Source organism: Zosterops lateralis, assembly GCF_965231275.1.
Source record: "Zosterops lateralis genome assembly, chromosome: 6".
Classification (NCBI taxonomy): domain Eukaryota; kingdom Metazoa; phylum Chordata; class Aves; order Passeriformes; family Zosteropidae; genus Zosterops; species Zosterops lateralis.
In genome coordinates this window covers 54,777,332-54,797,666 of record NC_139761.1, presented here as the reverse complement: position 1 = coordinate 54,797,666, position 20,335 = coordinate 54,777,332, and the positions used below count along the sequence as shown (strand labels likewise).

At 43.2% G+C, this 20,335-nt stretch overlaps 1 protein-coding gene across 1 annotated transcript in view; it reads left to right on the top strand.

Moving 5' to 3' along the window:
- The first annotated feature begins 6,018 nt into the window (after positions 1–6,018).
- The window catches only part of PARVA (parvin alpha), a 60,375-nt gene continuing 46,058 nt past the window's right edge, over positions 6,019–20,335 (top strand). Inside the window, exon 1 of the mRNA XM_083862836.1 lies at positions 6,019–6,308. Coding sequence (XP_083718962.1) covers positions 6,173–6,308 — 136 coding nt within the window. The 5' untranslated portion in view covers positions 6,019–6,172. The remainder of the gene's footprint in view (positions 6,309–20,335) is intronic.

Here is a 20,335-nt window from a genome sequence, read left to right as displayed (position 1 = left end):
AAAAATAAAGTTCTGTCTTACTCTTTGAAGTCCTCAAATCATTTCCATAGAAATTTCTCTCCACTGACACCTACAGCGCTACGATGCGTGATGAGAACAGATCTATAGGTAAGAAATTAAATCATCTTCTGAACTCATGTACTGGTAAGTAAATCACAGCATCTTGCAGTGCACAGGTTCCTTTTTTAGCTCAGAAATAGCAACACTCTGAGGTTAGGGGGCATCTTTAACAGCAGAGATTACAAACCCCAGGAGACCAACAACTTCCACACATGCTTACACAGGAATTTACCAGCTGGTTTCCTCGGGCTTGACACACAAATTACAACAGCTCCTTGAAGACTTGGAAGGAAAAGTGTTGATTAAATGGTGATCAAAATCTAATTCTCAATTAGTTGTCAATTTTCAAATGCCACTAACTTTACCTCTATCAGGTAATCTGGTTTTGTTGCTTTCTAGCAGTGGGAGAGTCTTACTGACCAAGACACTGTGCTGCCCAGGGGAGAGAAGAGGATAAGCAAGACTGGGGCCAGCACAATTGTCCCCTGCTCAATGACTCTGGACTGACTGGTAGGTCTCTCCTCCTCACAGGACAGATGGACAGCTATTTCTCTTCAGAGGTCCAGATAATTTCTGGCATTTTTGAACTGAGATTTTTCCCTTTAAGTGTCATGTCATTTCCCTTCCATCTTGTAGACTTTTCTGTCCCAGGAGCAGGGTAGAAATGCCACCATAGGAATTTACCGAGGCTCTTCTAATCACAGTGTGTGTGCATACCTTCCTTGTCCCCTGCTTAAAAGATCACAAGACTAAAGAAACTCAGTGTTTAGGGACATGGTTTAGTGGTGGATTTGGCAGTACTGGGTTAATGGTTGGATTTGATCTTAAAGATCTTTTCAAACTTAAGCAATTCTGTGATTCTATAAAAAGCTTGGGAAAACAATTTTGTAAATCACTGTTTGTATCAAGAGCAGTCCATTTGCCTCTAAGGTAAAGGGACACCTCGCTGATTTTTAGTGTGTTTGACCACAGGAGACAAACGTAGAAGTCTTTTGCCTTTAAACTTCTTTGTAGCCCAATGCATGTCTGATTTCAACTAAGACTTCATATTAGTTTAGTAGTCCTTTTCCAGAAAGATACACTTGCTTGAGCAAGTAACAGGATGTGGCATAGCAGATTGGAGACTCTGTATATCTTTTAAGACTTTGCTTTTGTTAAGATCTAGAGCTGTCTCGGCTGGGTTTTGCATGGACTGTAGGTTTTGGCATGGTTTAGTACAATGGGTCTGCCATGGTAGCATGCAAATACTGTTCCTTAGGTTTTCATGGCAGCCACATCTCATGAGCCTGGGTCCTGGCAAGTCCTTCATGATAGGCAAGGTATTTGCTGAGTTTCACCCAGATCTCTGCCTGATATTTATGAAAAAAAAAATAATCATGGTTTCTTCTGTTGCTTCTAATGAACCATGAAGAGACCTGATGGCCCTGCATGCCAATATTGTGCTTGCCGGAATATTCGTGTAACACACTAATGCCTTGGGAAGGCTGACCTGAAACAGAGACTGGACAGAGCTAGAGAATAAAGTAGGGATTTATTGAAAGGCCTCCAGGATCCACCTTGGGCAGGACAGGAGCCTGGCCAGGGCTACACTCAAGGTGGACCCAAAATGGTCACGAAAATGGGCGACCAGTCACGACGTCTTACATTTTTATAAGTTTTGGTCCATTTGCATATTGGGGTTTAATTGTCCAATTACAGCCTCAGGTTGTGAGGTCCCATCCTTCTTGTTCCTTTCTTCAGCCACCCTTGTTTGTGCTTTTGGGCCTGAAAGTTGCCCTTGGTCTCCAGCAGGAAAAGGATTTGTTTTGTCTCCCTGCTCTGTGAAGGGAGCTTACCAACACTTAATATGAGGCTCAGAACTGCACCCCTGGGCAGCACAGAATGTGAAAAACATGAAAGCCAAAACTTAAGTCATCAACACCTATACATAACTACAGGCCCAAACAAAGGGTACAACGGAAGCTTATTAAGAAAAACAATAAAAATTATAATACTGATTCCTTTCCTAAAAATGTCTCAGGAAGGACAGTTGTAAATGCAAGTAAAACTTGGCCCAGTTCTTGTAAATAACTAATTGATGTAACAACATGCTACCAAAAATAGTGAATACCAGGATGATGTTCCCATTTTACCACAAAGTTTTAAACCCACTTTCTTTCCTCAGAAGCTTTCGAATAATTAATTTCTGTGGCTGTGTATGTTATGTTTTATTTTTCATGTACATTTTTCCTCATCACATCTTAGTCTATTTCATTCCTTGATGTATAACAAAAATTCATGGTATGTTTTAAGAATCTGTTTGGAAATACTCTGTTACTTTTATAAAGCTATGTTATTTTGTTACATTACTTAAACAGAATATTCTTATACCAAAGAAGTTAGAATAGAAAGCATAGCTGTGCTTTAAATTCCAGCATATGAATATGCCCAATTTTAATTTCACTTTGTGACCTGGAAAGAAATTTATCCTCATGTGTGGAGTTTTAGGTGATGCTGGCAATGAAAATTTGGAGCCCTTTTATCCCTGATCTGATGCTTTCTTCTGTTCTAATGCAGCCACATTGAGATGGTGTGGAAACACCTTCTCTGCTCAGCAGGGCTCCTTTACTGTGCTGTTAACTATTACTCAGGGAGGGGTGGGCATGGTCAGCAATTCACCACACAGAGCTGGCAGGCCAGCACAAGGCTGACTGCAAGTGCCTAGGAAAATAAAATGTGTAGATTTTGGTCTAGTTCTCCTCTTCCTGAAGTCAGCAAGGGGTGTTCCTGTGGGCAAGCACAGCAGTAGCTTAAAAGTGATAAATCACTTTTAAAACTTCCATTTCCATTCTTTAAATGACCGAATGGTCAAAAGGCTGGAGCAGAGCTACAGCTAGGAGAAAAATGTTAGGGGAATACTCTAAGGCAAGTGAATGATTTACTGCACAGTCTTAACCAGCTTGGCTGCTCTTTCTTGCTGGCCAAGCCCATGGTTGGGATATTACATACCTTGCCTCCTCTGTTTCATTGGGAAAGTAAAGCTGCTCCTGCGCATTCTGAGCCTCATATTAAAAGAAATAAAAACCAGCTGTGCATGGACAGATATGCAGGTGAATAAGAATTATTTGAAGGGTGGAGGGGAGGGAACTTAGCCACCTTTTATTGCCTGGCAAAAGTACATATGTGAGCAGGATACAATTAATTTGATGTAATGTTTGGCTCACCTGTTTGAACAAGGCGCTGACAGGGAGCGTGGTGAGAGCTCTCATGGTCTGCTCTGCATTTCTCTGTGCCACGTGCAGCAGGGCCAGCCTGAACAGCAGCCTGCTGACTGCTGTGTCCTGTGCTGGGATCCTGGAGCAGGATCCTGGAAGTATTCCATTGTCAAATATAGGGCAGAGCAAACTCCATCCCCATAGCTGCCATAAGTCACATCTTGTGTATACCTATAAAGCCTTTTGTGATTAATGCAATATTAATTTAAGGCCATAACTTAGACCTTGTGTATATCTATAAGGCCTTTTGTGATGAATGCAGTATTAATTTAGGGCTATATGTTCATACATATTCCTACAGAAAAAGAAAAAAAAAGCAGCATATGTAATTCTAAATTTAAGATACAGGGGGAAAATGTAACTATCCTCAAAGAGAAACATCACAACTGGAAAAATACTGCAGTAATGCTACACAAAATGAACTGCACATAAATCCTGAAATAAGTCCCCAAATCAAAACTGGAAACTTAGGGTCTGGCTGTTGCTTTAGCGTCACTACTTAAAGCACATAGTATTTGAGTTTCCAGATTTGATAAAGTTCATCTTAAACACATTGTTTCACTTAGGTTTTTTTTTCCCCTTGTGATGTCACTGCCATAGTTCTCGAGGCTATTAAATAAGTAATACTGTATTTATCATTAATTTTACATATAGTGAGTGTTGAGAAATAGGAAAGATTCTGGGTCTTTTCAACAGTTTTGTGAGGGACTTGACAAATACATGTTGAATTCTGACTACCCTGTACTGCACAGCCTGGTACCTGTTGCTCTTTGTGTGAGGTACCTGGCTTGTTCCTTCTGTATTTACCACAAACATAGGGGTACAAAAGCAAGCACATTTGTTCTTGCTAAAACGTTCTCTCTTCTGCTGTGCCCACAAAATCCTATACTGACATCCATGTATAGTCATTTGGCTCCAAATGGAGATTCAGCTGGGTCACTGCTCTGTTTGTAAATGCCAGAGATTTACAAGCATATTTTAAAAAGTGGTATTTCTCCTTTTGCAACTGTCTTTTATTATGTTCTTTAAAATGATTCAAAGCTGTTCATCTCTTAATACATACACTGTATAAGCAGCACTTCTGTAATAAGAAAATAATGTGTGAATTTCGGGCTGAAATTCATAGATAAGAGACCCGAGACATAACTGGTGCTACGAACCAGAGAGGAAAGGAAAGGATTATGTTGAGGCTTGGGCTCATTCCTGCTGATAACTGATGGCAGGATGGATGAATAGAGTTTTTCTCCAGGGCACATACTAACTGCATGCAACAAATAGGCATTGATGTCTACCCCTCATCAGCTAACCAATGCTACCAGCTTGTAAAAACACAACAATTATTAGGTGATTTAGAAATATCCTCATGGTAATTTCATTTCACTTATTATGCCTAATAGATAGCTAGATATTTGCATGAAGTGTGTGTGGCTTTTTGCCTGAATTGTTAATCAAGTGATTAAGTGGTAAGTGAAAGTAGTGCATCCAGATGACATTAATGCTGTTCCAGTCCTGGATGCCTCCTGAACCAGTGACAGCAAATTATCTGTTTTAAACATACTTCTCCCTTAAGCTGCTCATCTGCAAATCAAAGCAGGGTGGGTATAGGCAATCTATCGTGTTAAGTCACCTTTCCTTCCATAGGCTTTTTATACTGGTCTGACTACAACAGTTGTTTTGTTTTGTAGAAGTGGATATGACAATGCCAGCTGCTTCTCACCACACACACAGCTGAAAAGTGCAGGCAGAAGAGCTTTGCAAAATGTTTTCCAGACTGAAATGTATGTAGTAAGCTTGAACTTCAACTTGCAGGAGACTATTTGGTGACGCTTTATTACTTCATGAGTTCTTTGGTGTCCAGATCTGGGGCCTCCAACACAAGGGAGATGAACTTGATGGAGCACCAAGGTCCAGAGGAGGCCACCAAGGTGCTCAGAGGGCTGGAGCACCTCTCCCATGAACACAGCCAGAGGAAGTTGGGGTTGTTCGGCCTGGAGGATGCTCCAGGCAGACCCAACAGCCTTCCAGTACCTAAAGGGGGTTACAAGACAGCTGGAGAGGGACTTCTTGCAAAGGCGGGTGGTGATGGAAGAAGGGGAAATACTGCCTTAAGATGAAGAAGTGTAGGTTTAGACAAGATATTAGGAAGCAACTGTATTGGGAGGGTGGTGAGGCCCTGGACAAGCTCTCCAGAGAAGCTCTGGAAACTCCATCCCTGGAAGTCTTCAAGGCCAGGTTAAATGGGGCTTTGAACAATGCAGTCTAATTGAAGGTGTCCCTGTGTAGCCTATGGCAGCGTGTTGGAAAACAGATTAAAACTCCTTCCAACCCTGACCATGACTGTGTTTTTCTACCAAGAAAAGACAGAAAGATGTAGGAACATCTGCCGGCAGCTGTGCCGCTCCTGTCCTTCAGGCCCTTCACCTTGGGGTGGCTGAGGATGAACTGAACAGTGCGAGCCCTGTGTCCACGTCCACCTTCGCCCTTCGGCACCCCCGTTACCCGGCACCCTCCTCCGTGGTCACCCACCCTGGGTCACAGCCGCAGATGTGCCCGGCTCTCTGCAAGGGCGGAGGATGGAGGGGGCGCCGGCAGCTGCCCCCGGGCCCCCCAAAGGCTGCAGTGCCCGGCCGGGAGCGCAGCGCGGCCACCGGGAGCCCGGCGAGGGGAGCGGGCCCTCCCCGGCGGGAGGGAGGGCGGGAGGAGGGAGGGAAGGAGCGGGAGAGCCGGGAGAGCGGAGCAGGAGCTGCCTCAAATGCTTGAAATAATTCCGCTTCCGTTCAGAGCCGGGAACAGCCTCCCACGGCACCGGGGCCTCGGAGCCGCCTGCCCCGTCCCGCAGCGCCGGCGGCGGGCCCAGCATGGCAACCTCCCCGCAGAAATCGCCTTCTTCCCCCAAGTCCCCCACCCCCAAATCCCCCCCGTCCAGAAAGAAGGATGACTCCTTCCTGGGCAAGCTCGGCGGCACGCTGGCCAGGAGGAAAAAAGCCAAAGAAGGTAAAAATTAACAGGTTTGCATATTTCCTGGGAGTTACCTTACTGGGGGGGGCAGAGGGAGGGAGGGAGGAGACAGGGGGAGAGGAAAAGGCTCTGGGGAGCGGGAGGAAGGGGCTGGCGGGGAAGGACGTGCGGGGTGGGGTGGGGTGGGGTGGGCAGGCGGGAGGCCGGGGAGGAGGAGCCGCCCGGGGCCAGGGCCGCTCCGGGCCTGTGTGCGGGATCCGTGTGCGGGATCTGTGTGCGGGAGCCTTGTGGGGATCCGTGTGGGGATCCTTGTGGGGATCTGTGTGCGGGGCCGCTCCCGGGCCTATGTGCGGGATCCGTGTGCGGGATCTGTGTGTGGGATCTGTGTGTGGGAGCCGTGTGTGGGTCTATGTGCGGGGCCGCTCCCGCGGTCTGTGTCCATGTGTGTGTGCGGGATCCTTGTGTGGATCCGTGTGCGGGGACCTTGTGTGGGGACCCTGTGTGGATCTGTGTGCGGGGCCGCTCCCGGGTCTGTGTGCGGGAGCTTTGGGTGGATCCGTGTGGGGGAGCCTTGTGGGGATCCGTGTGGGGGTCTGTGCGGGGGCCTTGTGTGGATCTGTGTGCGGGGCCGCTCCCCGTGTCCGTGTCTGTGTGCGGGCCCGCTCCCTGGGTCTGTGTGCGGGGCAGCTCCCGGGGCTCTCCCGGTGTCTGTGTGCGGGGTCTGTGTGCGGTATCCCCGCGGTCCCGGCCGGGGAAGGCCGGAGCGCTGCCCTCAGGGCCCCCGCAGGCCCGGGGGCGCTCGGGGTTCTCCCGGCAGGGTTTGCCCCTCGGTCGGGGTGTGCACACCCCAGAGCCGCTGCTCGGGCCCGTGGGGCTCCTCGGCGGGGCCGGGGCGCGCTGGGGCCGGCACACAGCGCTCTGTGGGAAATGCACACGCTGATTTCATGTTCGGAGCCCCGGCCGGTCCTCAGCGGCTCCAAACGCACAAGTTATCCTTGTGCTAAGCCAAAGACTCCTGCCTCCTCACAGGGAAACTTTGCAGAGTGCCAGGCGTGTACAGCAGTCCGGTTCTGTGTCCGTACATGTGAATTAATACCCGCCCTCCCCCCGAATGTGAGATCCCATGGGAGAGAAGGTGGGAATTTAACCCCGCTCACCCATCGTTTTACAGCTGAGCTTCATTTAAATGCGATGCAAACAGAGCCCAAGCAACACTCACTTCTAAACAGCTTTTCAGGCAAAATTCATTGCTGGTGAGTGTGAAGAAGGGTGTGAGGCTCAGCAGCCCCTTGCACACAGACACTGAAGGCACACAGAGTGTTTCAGGGCAGCCCAGTGCTGTGGACAAGGGTGACACAAGTTGGGAGAGCCCAGCTCCTCATTCTGTAACCATCACGTCATCCCTCTGCCATGCACGGCCTTGCTTTTCCATTAAATCCCTGTTGCACAATCATGCTCACAGTTTTTGGTTTTTGCTGGTCATTGCAGATGGACCAGATGTTGATGAAAATAGTAAAGAATGACAACTCCATTAATTACCTACTTTTAAAAATTATTCTGTTAGAGTGTTTGTGATCTTAGCAACACTGAACTAGCAACAGTCCTCTTTGATGAGTCCATATTGTAGGTATGTTTAGAGATCTTTAGGTGAGCCTATTTCTGGCAGTTTGGGTATGTCCCTTTTATTATTGTTTTTACTATTAAATGGCTTTTTCCTGACTGACAGATGTTTGAAGCTACAAATCTCCAGCAAACTGTTAGAGGCAGCAGTTACTTTTATCCACTATCTTGTAATCTTACAAAAGGATGTATTACTTCTTCTGGTTATTTTAATGTACTACATTTATTGATTAAAACCTGCACCTGCCATTTAGTTATCATTGTCTAGCCTTTTGAAATTTTGAAACTGCATTGCCCTTGTCTTTTGCGTTTCCCAGTTTTCTAAGGTCTATCTAAAAATAATGGGAGTTTAGAGAGTTGGGATTTTTTATTAACTTTGTAAGGACTGTTACCTGCTGATGGACAAAAACATACTGTGTTAAACTCACCTTAGTATCCTTCTTTCTTGGGTGTGTATTTGTGGCATTTCTCTGGTAGAAGCATATATGGAAGTGAAACTGATAGAATGCCTTCTATCTTATCGTCCTGTTTATTGATTTATGGGTTTTTCACACATTCAGATGTGTTAAAGATGCCTTATTATGAAGCCTGTCCTCTTTATTACTTCCTATTTTTTTTTCTCTACTAAAAATACACGCAAGTTTGCAAACTATTAAGGAGCACTGTTCCTTGCTGGCTGTGGCCCAGGTAGCTTCCATCTTAAGTTGTGATTTATTTTTTTTTTTTTGGTAGGGCTCCAGGTGTTTCTGAAGCCCAGCTATGAATTTCCAAGGTCAGGTTGCTTGTTCATCTAGGATCTGAGTTTTGGTATTTTTTCCCTGCTTTAACCAACCTGTGGCAGGTTTCCTGTGGAGGTGGATCTTGGTCGTAGAAGTGCACATGGTTATTCAGCTGCTTACACACAGGATGTATTGGAAAATGTTCAGTATAAGTCAGGATAAATGAGGGACAATGAAAAATTCCATGTCTTCCAGTTGGTGTAAATTCTGCTGTTACAGAGAGGACAGAAGTGTACTGATTTACTCGTGTTTTACCACAAGGGCTAAGAACTGGTTTTTAATAAGGCAAGAATGTTTTATCTCTTGTAGGGACTATGCTGGTTACACTTCAATACCATCTCTCCTATATATGTAGTTAATTGTTGTAGGTGATACATGATTACATATCTGTGAGTTTTGTATTTATGTCATCAACAGGTGTTTTGATCGTTATCAAAATTACATTTTTGTATATTGCAACAAATAGAGCCAGTGCCAAAATGCTTCACCAAATAAAAATCCTTTGGGATCTGAAGTGGCTTTATGATGAAGAGTAATGCAGATTATTTATGAAGAGAGTTAAGTTTATATAGTTATAGGTGTAATAAAAATAGTTTATAACACAACATAAAATGGGATTTCAGTATTGACATTAATTTATATGCATAAATATTTATCAAATATATAGCAAACCTTTGCTTATGAATTTCAAAGTTCTTGCCAATGGTAAGAGGTCCAGCAGTGGAAGGGGTGAGGGTAGTCTAGACAAGTGAAATGAATTCTCTAACATCAGAGCACAAATTATTGACCAAAACAAAGAGATACTTGAGATATCACACATGATGTAAGCAGGGATCATTAAATATTAGGGACGATTTGATAAAACATGGAATTCAGAGCTCATATTGTTCATGTTGTCATCTCTCGTGTAGGGCCTTAGTCTGGTTTTCATTTATAACATCTCATCACCAGTGGTGTAATTCAGAGATGAGAACATTGTACTTTGGTCTTCCCTGTGAGAGCATCTGCAGCTGCATCCTTAAATGGAGTATACATTCTGTTAAGGTAGCAAAATTACAAATTATTAAGTATATTTGGAATTAATTAAATTAGCTTTTTAGGCAGTGAGAGAATTGTGACTAAGACTAGAATATTTGATGGCCTGTCTACAAACTGAGCTGTGGTGTGCAAAAATTATTTGTGGTTTTTAGTAAAGTTCCATCCCCTTCATTGCTGAAAGGCATTTCAAGACTGGCCACTCCATATATGCTAGTGAAGGATCCCAGTCCTTATCTATCAGGAGTTCAGATAGATGGTGGAGCTCATCATATGAGCAAAAATCCCCCACAAATTAGGTTTTTTGTAAGCTCTCTGTAGTAGTCTGGACTGTGTACTACACATGTCTTTAAACACACATAAGAAGAGAACAGAGTGGCCTTTTTAAAAAAGATAGGGAGGGAGGAGATTGTGTTATCTAATGAATTTTTCATGGTGGGTTTAGTAAGGTCATGTGTGATCGTCCTTGAATTTTCCTGGCCTGGCAATTATAAACAGAAAATTTGCTCCTCCTAATAGCTTACCTTAGTGGAGAATGTAAAGAGTTGGGCTCTGACATCCTGATAAATCTGTGACACATTTGGGAACAGAGAGTGAACTTCAGAATTGCTTAAATTGCAGAGGAGCAGATGGGAAACAGACAGCTTGGACCCATGAATTTGGTGGAGAGCAATTGTATGGGCTCAGTCAGTTTTCCAATTGGTGTGACATCAATTTCAGTAATTTGACTGCTCTTCTGACTTGTTTATTTGGGCAAGAGAAAGAATGAATTTTCCACTGTCCTCCACTTATGTCTTCTTTTTGTGTATATGTCTTGTTTTGATTTAATTTTGGTATGTGGGGTCACAGTAGGCAGTGTACCTCAGAGAATAGTATGAAAAACAGTGTAAAATACTGTCAGTTCTGGTGGTTTTTGATAATAACCTTAACTTTCTTAGTCTTTACTTCATGTATTTTATAGAATAATATGAAATTAGAAAAATCTAAGAATACAAAGTAAGAGTAAATGTAGGGTGGTGAAAGCTTTTCAGGTGTTTTATGTAAAATATTTGTCTTTCTGCAGTCCATGAGTAAAATGCTTTGCTGTGTGACTCACTGGCAGAAAGATGATGCTCTGGGCAAGTCTTTTGCTCTGGGCCTTTTCCTATGAAATAGATTTATTTCTTGGTGTATGAGAAGTGTTCTGCTGGATTTTAATTGACTCATTTTCTTTGGACCTGTTTCTGCAGCTTACCACAAACCAATTGCAAATGACTCGTTTTTGTGTCAGTAGATGTTTGTGCTTGTCTGTTCCTTGTGTGAGAGATTCTAGGCTGGCTGAAACACTCTGCAGGCTTTTCTTTCCTGCTCTTCCATGATGCTGGATTTAAAATAAGCAGGAGCTGGAAGAACTGATCTGTGTCCTACCATCATATCTGCTAATGGATGGCATGAATGATGAGAGTGCTAATTTCATACTGGTGTTTAGAGGATGGCATGTGGTGCCTCCTGTGCATAAGAAAACATGGGCAAGGCTTGGTTGTCACTTTTCAATGCTTTTCACATTCTGCCTTTCACTGCAGCATATCAGTACATCAATCCTAGGCCTTCCACTGCCATCAGAGTAGCCAGGCAGCTGGTTTTGCTGTCTGACATGAGCGTGCTTCACCACCAGCCTCACTGCACGTCAGCTGGAACGTGCTCAGAACCTTTTCCCTGTGTTCTGTGCCACACATTTCCATGTCCCTGGTGTGCTGTCACAGGAGTGTTACAGACAGCTGCAGAGCTGATGCTGGACGAAACCCATCAGCATCACCACTGAAGGAATTATTGCCTTGGAGCAAGTTCTCTTAAGTAGATAAAACACTTCTGTTCTGTGAAGGGAACATGGACAAACAGAAAAATAGAGGGGAGGTCCACTTGCTTTGTTTGTTGTCATTTCACTGAAGGCTTCTGCGCACACGTGCAGGAGGAGGGAAGCTCCCCAGGAGGACAGCACCACAGTGCTGTTTGCTGCTTTGATTGTCAGGGGATATCTGGGGAGGCCTGAGCTGTGGAAGGAGGGAAGATAATTGCCTCTGAAAGCTGAACACACACACCTGTTGCTTGGGCTGGCCCTGCAGATGCAGCTCCTGGGCAGGGATGTGAATGACAGCTCTGCCCTGCTTGGGGCTGTTCAGCATCTGTCCAGCCAAGCCCTGCCTGGGTGGGACTTTCTTCATCTCTCCCCACTTTTTAATAGCTCCTGGCTCCAGTTGGTTCAGAGAAAGACATGAAAGATAATCCTAAAATTATTCTAAAAAGTTCATTGTTTCAACCAAATAATCATGCAGGGCCCAGTCCAGTTGTGCTTGGTCCATGTGTTTCATACACACAACTCAAATCTGCAGGAACGTGTGAGTCCCAGGTGCCAGCTTTTTTTGCCAGACAGGTTATTGAGTGTATTATGCTATCATGGTAGAGCTGAGTGTGTGCATGCCTGCTTGATGTGAGTGCCTCCCAGCAGGTGCAGAGGGCTTGGATCACACAGGATCTGGGGTTGTGCTGCCACTGTTGAGATGGACACAAAGCACAGCACTGCCAGCCTCCTGTGTGCCAGAGGGAAGGGAAAGGAGCCTGTGGTGTGGTGTCTCCCTGGAGCCATGCATGCAGTGAGGGGGTGTGTGTGAAGGGAACACAGGGCCAGGCTGTTCATGATCAGTTTCTGAAACTTACTGCTATGGGATGTTTTGGATGCCAGAAATGTTTTTTAAAAGGAATGGTGGTGGGGGCTAAAAGTGGGTCTGGGTGGATATTAAATGTCTCTAGTGTCTTCAGTGGCCCACTTGTGAATCGTGTAGGCCATCCCAGATATCTCGTGTTCAGAAATCATAAAATACCTATTGTGACATCTGCTAGGATTGTGAAGCTGTTACAAAGCTTCTGTTACGAAGTTCTGTTGCTGTGCCCTTCCCTGTTTGTATTGTAAAGAAGGCATTTCTGCCAGGTACCAGAGCTTTGATCTCCTGTTCTGACCCAAAACAGCCATGAATTCCACTGTTCTCTGACTACTTGCACCAGGGCAGTAGAGCCACTGAACTCCATCTTTGCATTTGACTTGCAAAAGCAGCCTAAATTACTGTGGGTAGGTCAGCTGCTGCAGAACTATGGCTTTTATTTCCTGACTTTTTCCCATCTAAATAATTCCTTCATCATCTGAGCTGAGATTTCAGCTAAAGCTAAACATGCATTGAACAAGTGGTTGAAATGCTTTCAGATTACAGGATGGAGCTGTGGAAAAGAAAAAAAAAAAGGCAAAAACAGCTCCAGGGACCAGCTAAGATTGATTCACCTTTGTTTCAGTGCTGTTTTTTTCTCTACATCTCCAGATTTAAAACATGCATCCCTTAGATCACCCTCATAAAAACATGTATCCAGTTTGCAGAGTGAAGGTGGATATAATCAAGTAATGCTGTAGAATAAATATGAGGTACTCAACTAAGGATGAAGTTTTCATCCTCAGTGAATTGAGTGATCTGTCAAGAGAATCTGGAGTTTTAGAGCTCTGATGTTTCCCGTAGCATTTAAAGGAATCTGCCCTGAAGGTAAGAGAGGGGCTAAAAGCCAAGGCTCTGGCCAAGAGAAAAGTTCTCTCTGGATTTGATTATTGCTTTACATCTTCTGAAACGCCTTACCTTAAAGACAGCTTCCTGTAAGTGCAGGTCTGGAAGTCTCCCTTGGACAGAATCTCTGGGATGTATCCTAATTTTTATTTCCTTTCTTTGATGCCTTTCACAGGCATTAAATGATGCCCTCCCTGCAGACCAAATAGTTTAATACTGGGCTCTGCCTTTCTCACAGAGATTAGGATAAGGACAGTCCAGTTCATTTGTTATGTCACTGTATCTGAGATCAAGTGCTTCCTAATAACTTAATCCAGAGTTCTGCAGTCTTTCTCAGCAAAATGCTGGTGTTGCTGAGGGTGAAATCAACAGTTGCAGGGACCCAGTTCTTTGTGAAGTGAAACTTTAGAAAATCAGTGGTTGGGCTGTACCTGAAGTCGTGCTGCTTTTCCATCTACCACTTCTGTCCTGTTCCTTTCCCTCCCCACACCAGTTCCTATTCAAATACAGTTGTTGTTGTGTCCCTAATGATAAGCTGTTTTATCAGCTAAACTGCAGCCAACCCCAAAAGGGGGCATCCTGAAAGGCCAGTTGACCCTGCAGGTGGTGCTGTGCTGGAAGCAGTGTCAGGCCATTTTGCCTGAGAGAGGATGAGCTGCAAGGCAGGACGTTTTGCAGTGCTTCCCATTTTCACTTGCAGCTCTTCCAAGTGTGGGGGTGAAGGTGTAGCTTGCCCTCTGTGTGTTTTGTGTGCCTTCTCCAGCTCATAGTAATTCCTGTGCTGCTTTGGAGGATGTGCCTGTGTTGGAGCACTGAGTAGCAAAGCTTTGCTCTCTACGTGTATCGTCGTTCACTTTCTCCTTGGTGTGCTAATACTTACTAATAGATAACATTATTTGGCTCGAATACCCTTGTCCCTGTTGGAATTGGGTATGTATGTGTGTGTGTTGAGTGCACCAGTGAGTTAATTCACTTTAGTGACCCAACTAAAATACAAACAAAAGATGTCTTGGACCAAAAGCAAAATCAGATCAATGGCCTTTTGTGAATCCTTAGTCTACTCTGCAACTACCCCTTGAAAAGCTGTGCTCAGGCCAGAGAAAACCAAGGGCCAGAAAAAAAACAGGGATGTTACTGGTCAAGAGTGAGTTGCACTGGCAGAGCTGTATTGGGAAGATTAGCCACCATCTGTTCACCCAAATCCTGCACCTGGCTCTAGACTGTGCCACTGTTCATCAAGCACTGATCTTTCTCAAAATATTAAAGAATTGCAGGGTGAAATAACAAGGCTCTGCAGCTTCCCAAATGCTCTGGTTTCCTTTCAGTTTTGTAGTAGTCCATGTGAAATAATTGCATGCATAAGTGCAATGAAATGTTCTTATCATATATGTGAATTTAATACAAAATTAGAGAGCAGCTGACTTAGCAATACTGCTTTCCTTTTAATCTTTGCACTTCTCTTCCTGACTTCTTATTGATCTTTGGGTCAAGCAGCACAGAGTGTACCATGGTTGACGATATGTTACTTTTTCTTAGATAATTATTTTTATGAAAGAAAACACCTGAAATATGAATTGCTGTGAGTCATTCTTTGTAGTTACAGTCATGGTTAAGTCCCTCTGGCTTCTCTGATTCCTGCTTAGCATAGAGCTGCTCCTGTTCTTTGCCCTTCCAGTGTTGTGGTAGAGCAGTCTGTAGCACTGACCCAGTGATGGGTGATATCAGCCTTTATTCATAGTGAAACCTATAAAATCCCTCTTGGGAAAAAAGGGACTTTAGGAGGAGAGAAGCTGCAACAATTGTCAGTGAGCACTGTTCCCCATCAGAAACTTTGGGCAGAGACTGAAGGGTGTGGTGGAGAGAGAAGCACCTCCAGCCCAGTAGTGATTTCCTAGGCATAAAAATACAATCTCACACTGCAAAAGCTTTGAAAGAATAAAAAATTCCAAATGTAGTCTAAACATTATCATTTCCTGAATGTTCCTTTAACATAAGGTTCATAACTTTTTAAATTGAATATGTGTTCACTGGAAGAAAAAGTGCCACCACATCTATCTAAATCTCCTTGGGAGTTACCAGCTCTTTCCCACTAGCCACATTTCTTTGGTCATTTTCATACGGTGCTTTCCCATGTTCATGTCTACTAAAAAGTACCTAAAACTCCATGTTACCAGCAATGGTCCCTTTTCAGTCAGCATGCAGGTGCTGGGTTCTTTTCTGTTGGGATTTAGCCCTCCAGCTTCTCATTTACTGCAGAGGGAAAATTGAAGTTGCTTCTGATGGTGGGGCCATTTCTGGATTCTAAGAGGTGCATGTTAATGTGTCAGTACTGCACCTGCCGTTCCTCAGCCCACAGCAGATTGTTTCCCTGGAATTACAGAGATGAAAGGCTGGGGGCTGGGTGATCACAGGGCTATGGCTGAGCATCTTCCTGGCTCAGGGACAGGCAGGTATCACCCTCAGCAAACACATGGACAGAGTGCAGGCAGCCTGCAGAGCACGTGTGCCGCAGGGCTGGGAGGTAAGGTCAGAATTTCCCAGACAAGAATGCCTAAATTGCTGTGCCCTACTTATCCAACTGTGAGCTGGATTAATGAGAGTTTAGAGAGAGAAGTACTTTGGGTACATTTAGTGGGAGAAGAGATGTTTTCTTTTGTATCTGTACAGGTGGTCCTTTTGAAGCAAGCCAAAGTAAGCTTCCTCACCTGGGTAACGGCCTGAATAGGTTGGCAGGGTGTGAATCCATTTTCAACACATGTAAAGAAAAGTGTAACAGTTTGCCAGTGCACAGCCTTTCATTTATTTTTTTTCTTAGCAAGTTTTTTCTTTGGCCATTGAGTTAGGCTGAGGCCTAATTTTTTTTTTTCTTTTTTTTTTTTTTTTTTTTTTAACCGTAGGCAGTTCTAAAGTAGCAAACTATTAATAGTGAAATATTGGTTTAGAAGAACACTAATGCACAGGGGATTCTAGAGCAAATGAGGCAATGCTGTCAATGGTTCAGATTGTTCTTAATTACAATAATGGCATTATAGGAGCTGCAGTTGCTGTCGGGCACAAAAGAAGATAATGATAATGTCAGAGTGCTCAGAGTAAATGCAGTATAATGTATTGCAGTGCTGAATTCAAAAGATGATATGCCTAACTTGTCGTCAGAGTGCATGAAGAAGAAGAATTGTAAAAGGTCAGAACACTTTTTGTTGTAACTGCAGAGTTCAGGGTTTGGATTTTGTGGTTTGTTTGGGGTTTTTTGTGGCCTGTGCTTTCAGGCTTAAGAAGAAATGTCAGGTCTCATGTGTTTAAATGATAAGTATTAATTTTATTAGTAGATGTGATCACATCTGTCCTACTCACTTAGAATAAAGAACATCAATCTTGCTTTGAGAAGGAAAAGAAATATCTACTGGCTCAGTACCCTTATATCCTCAGCACGTTTGATATTGATCCTGTCAGAATAAAAGAACAGGAATATGGTAGATTTGGCCTCAAGTCAGAATTTGCCCCAGTAGCCTCTGGAAGTATGTCCAGACCTATTCGATTCATGTGATCCCTGTTTTATAATGAGACCAAAAAAATTCAACTCTGACTTTAGGCATGCTTGAATGCTGCATTTGAATTTTATGGCTAGAGGCCAAATCTGAATTGCAGCTCTTTTATGCTGTGCACTCAAATTTATTACTGCAGAGGAAGAGACTTTGCTCTTTGACTGCAAAGTAAAACTTACAGCAGAGCAGCTAGCTCATGGTCTGGCATTCTTGTCACTGCTTTGTTATAATTCTCAATTGTAAGGACATGCAATAAACTGGAAAATAGTGATGATGTTCCTTATTATACCATGAGTGTTCAAATTGGCTTAGTGTCTTGCATAACTCGTAAAGCCTTACTGCAGTGGTGGGTTGAATTGGAAAAAAAAAAAATAATCAGCATCCAGTTGATTTGCAACTTTATTATTTTATTCATTTTTTATCTGACTTGAAATAGTTACCCGCAAATAAATCGTCTATAACCGATTTGCTGCGGCTGCTCCCAAATGAAGCGGTTTATGCAGACTCCAAATAACTATTTTTTAGTTGTTGTTGTTGTTGTGTGGCGCAGGAGATGCCAGCAGTAAAGGCAGTTTTCCCTCAGCAGAGCTCAGGGTGCAGGCGCTCTGCAGGGCACAAGGTGGCTCCAGCTGACGAGGAAAGCTGGGAGCATCCCAAGTGCCAGCAATGAGTGCTGAGGAATCGGCTGCTGCTGCTGCTGCTGCTGCGTCAGGATGGAGCTCAGCAGTTCTTGTGTGCATGCCTGGTATTCTGAAAATGAGCTGAATCCTTAGCAGGAAACCCTGTCTAGCCTTAGAGTCAGACCAGTACATTTAGATTGCATTTGGGGTCTTGTGTTTCATTTCTGGAGGAGTTAGCCCAGTGGATTTTATCAGACATTGTGCTTTTGCCCAAGTAAAAGGTCACGATTCTGTGCAGAACAGCATTCCCAGGGTAAGCTGTCAAGATAAACAGGGTTGGTGTACACAGTAAGAACAAAAATGTAAAGTAAGCCAGGCAGAAGATAGGACAGAGAATGAAAGCTTAGTGAGAAGGGGTTAGAATTTTGAGGGTTTTTTTTGGAAACAGGTCATTATAATTTAATGGATAGAGGAGAGAACAGAATAAGTTGATGAGAAAAGCCCATATTATAAACAGACAATCAGAAATGCTTTGTGCCTGATGTTGGTCTTGCCTTCTGTAAAATAGCAGTTTTGTTTTCAGAGTCTCTTAGAAGTGAATTGCTTGTCCATTTCTATTTCCAAGATAATATTAGCTGCAACAGTCTGCCCTTACACAGAACATCTTCATCTGACCTGAAACGCCTGAGAATTTTAAGGTGAGATCAGAAAGGGAGAGAAAATCAGGAAGTTTGTTGTCCCTGCACCATCTGCTTGGGCAACTGAGGCAGAAAAGGTGAATTGATTCACCCATGTGATCTTCTGCAGGGAAAGAAGTGGAAGGGAGCAGCGGTCTCCTCATTTCTGTGTTTAGTCTTGCTCCATTAGGCAGCTTTGTGCCATTCACAGTTTTTGTTGGTTTAACTCTCTGATGCCTGTCCTAATACAGTTTAGATTTTTATATGAAACTGAACTTTTAACTGGTTGGGGTTGGTTGGTTGGTTTTTTATATGTGAACTAGGTAGAAGTTTCCTGGGGTTTGAATTTTTAAATGTGCTTTACATACAGTAGCAGCAGGAATTATATTAAATAGATATATGAAGAAATAATATTTCTTAATGCGATCTTTGACTCTATCCCAAAGAAGGAAGTTTTGGTTAAGAGGTTTAAGATGTTTTGCTTAGTAACAGTCTTTCTCAAAGTAATGTCAGATGTTTGTTTAAAAAAAAATATAAATCTATCTTCACTGTATTATTTATTTTAAAAGTCTTGAAGTATATAGTTTTCTTCTCTAACATCTAATGGTAAATTCGGTGAAATAGATTAGGTACCAGACCTACACAGAGTTAATGTTAAAACAGTGAAAAGCACCATTTTGACTTTGTAAATTCTTTGTATTTTCATTTTTACAAATGAATTTTATCAAAAGTTAGCTGTGGGCATGATTCTAATTAGTAGCTCCCCATATTAGATGTAATCCCTTTGTTCTTCATTCAGACAGAACGCTTATTAAGGTCAAAGAAAGTTTTGACTGAATAAGGAATACAACAACTGGCTGTAGTTTTAGTGCATATAGGGCCAGATTGTGGGTCAGGGCCAGCTTAAAGTGTACAGCTCCAGTGATTCCACATCTTGTGCATAATAGGCAGGTCCTTCACACTGTTATGATGGTACTTTATTAACATGTCAAATGCAGAAGAGGAAAACCTGACAGTTTTATGGCTGCTCAGAATCTTATTAGCGTGTCTTGGTGTTTTGTGTTTCTGAACTAAAATTATGCAAATATGCCTTCAAAAATATTTCCCTGTTTTCATGAGAGAGCGAAGAAAATAGAAGTCATCAAAAATTGGTATTAAATACTCAAATAGTTCAGCCAATTAATAAATCTGCCGTTGCAGAATAGAAGGTCTGTGGGCTGGAGCTGGCTCTTAACTTAATGTTAACTTACATTTAATTAGCCAGACCAGATGGAAGCTGGCTAAGCTTCGCATGGAGGCTTGTGGGAGAAAGACATAATCTTCCATTTTGTCAAAGGAACTAATACCACAGATTAAAGGTCGGTGTTCTTTTCAGAATTTAAAGAGTGGATGCACCGTGGCTGACAGCAAGAAACAGCAAGGGCACTAAGAAATTAGCTTAACCCCTGGATGACTGGTGTACCAGCTCTGCTTCATTTGCTTCCCCAGTTCAAACCATCGATCTCCAGTCCCAGTAATAAATCCCAGGGAGATAAGAATGTCTGTAAATTTTATTCTTTTGTCAGGGAAGTAGAGTTGTATGTGGGCAGTTAGCCTGGCCAGAGAGATGAAGGTCTGGGAAATGTTTTCTTACTCAGTGGAGTAAAACTTCACGCTGTTCAGATGCTAAGCACTTGGGATCAGTCTGACAAACCACTTAATTCTTCACCTAACAATGAGCGTGCAAGGAGACAAGTCAAGGAGGCAAGTCAAGAAACCATTCATGTACTCAAAGAGGTGCATACATGGATCATGTCAGAGTAGGCAGAGCTTAAGGACTAAATCAGGCAACATTCTCTGCTAAGGCTTGGAAATGCAGTGCAAAGAGGGAACGGGTTTATCAGACTGAACTTTATGTAGAGCTGCAAGAAATTGCACATTTTTAAAAGTGGGGAAATAAGAGTCTATTAAAAAAAAAAGAAAGAATGAAAGGAAGAAAGGGGTTAGGCTTATGCTAATTGTTTGGGGATTTAACCAGTCTTTGGGGTTACTTTCCAGGGGCTTCAGCAAGGTAGGAAAGAGTTCTTTCTGAGGTGGAGGACAGCAACACACATACCAAGAAATAATACAAACTTAGAGTTGCTATGAAACATTGCATAATTGTGCAAAAAAAAAGGTACCATCAGCAGTAAGTCATAATTATTACAACTTTGGTCTGCCGTCTTTGTGT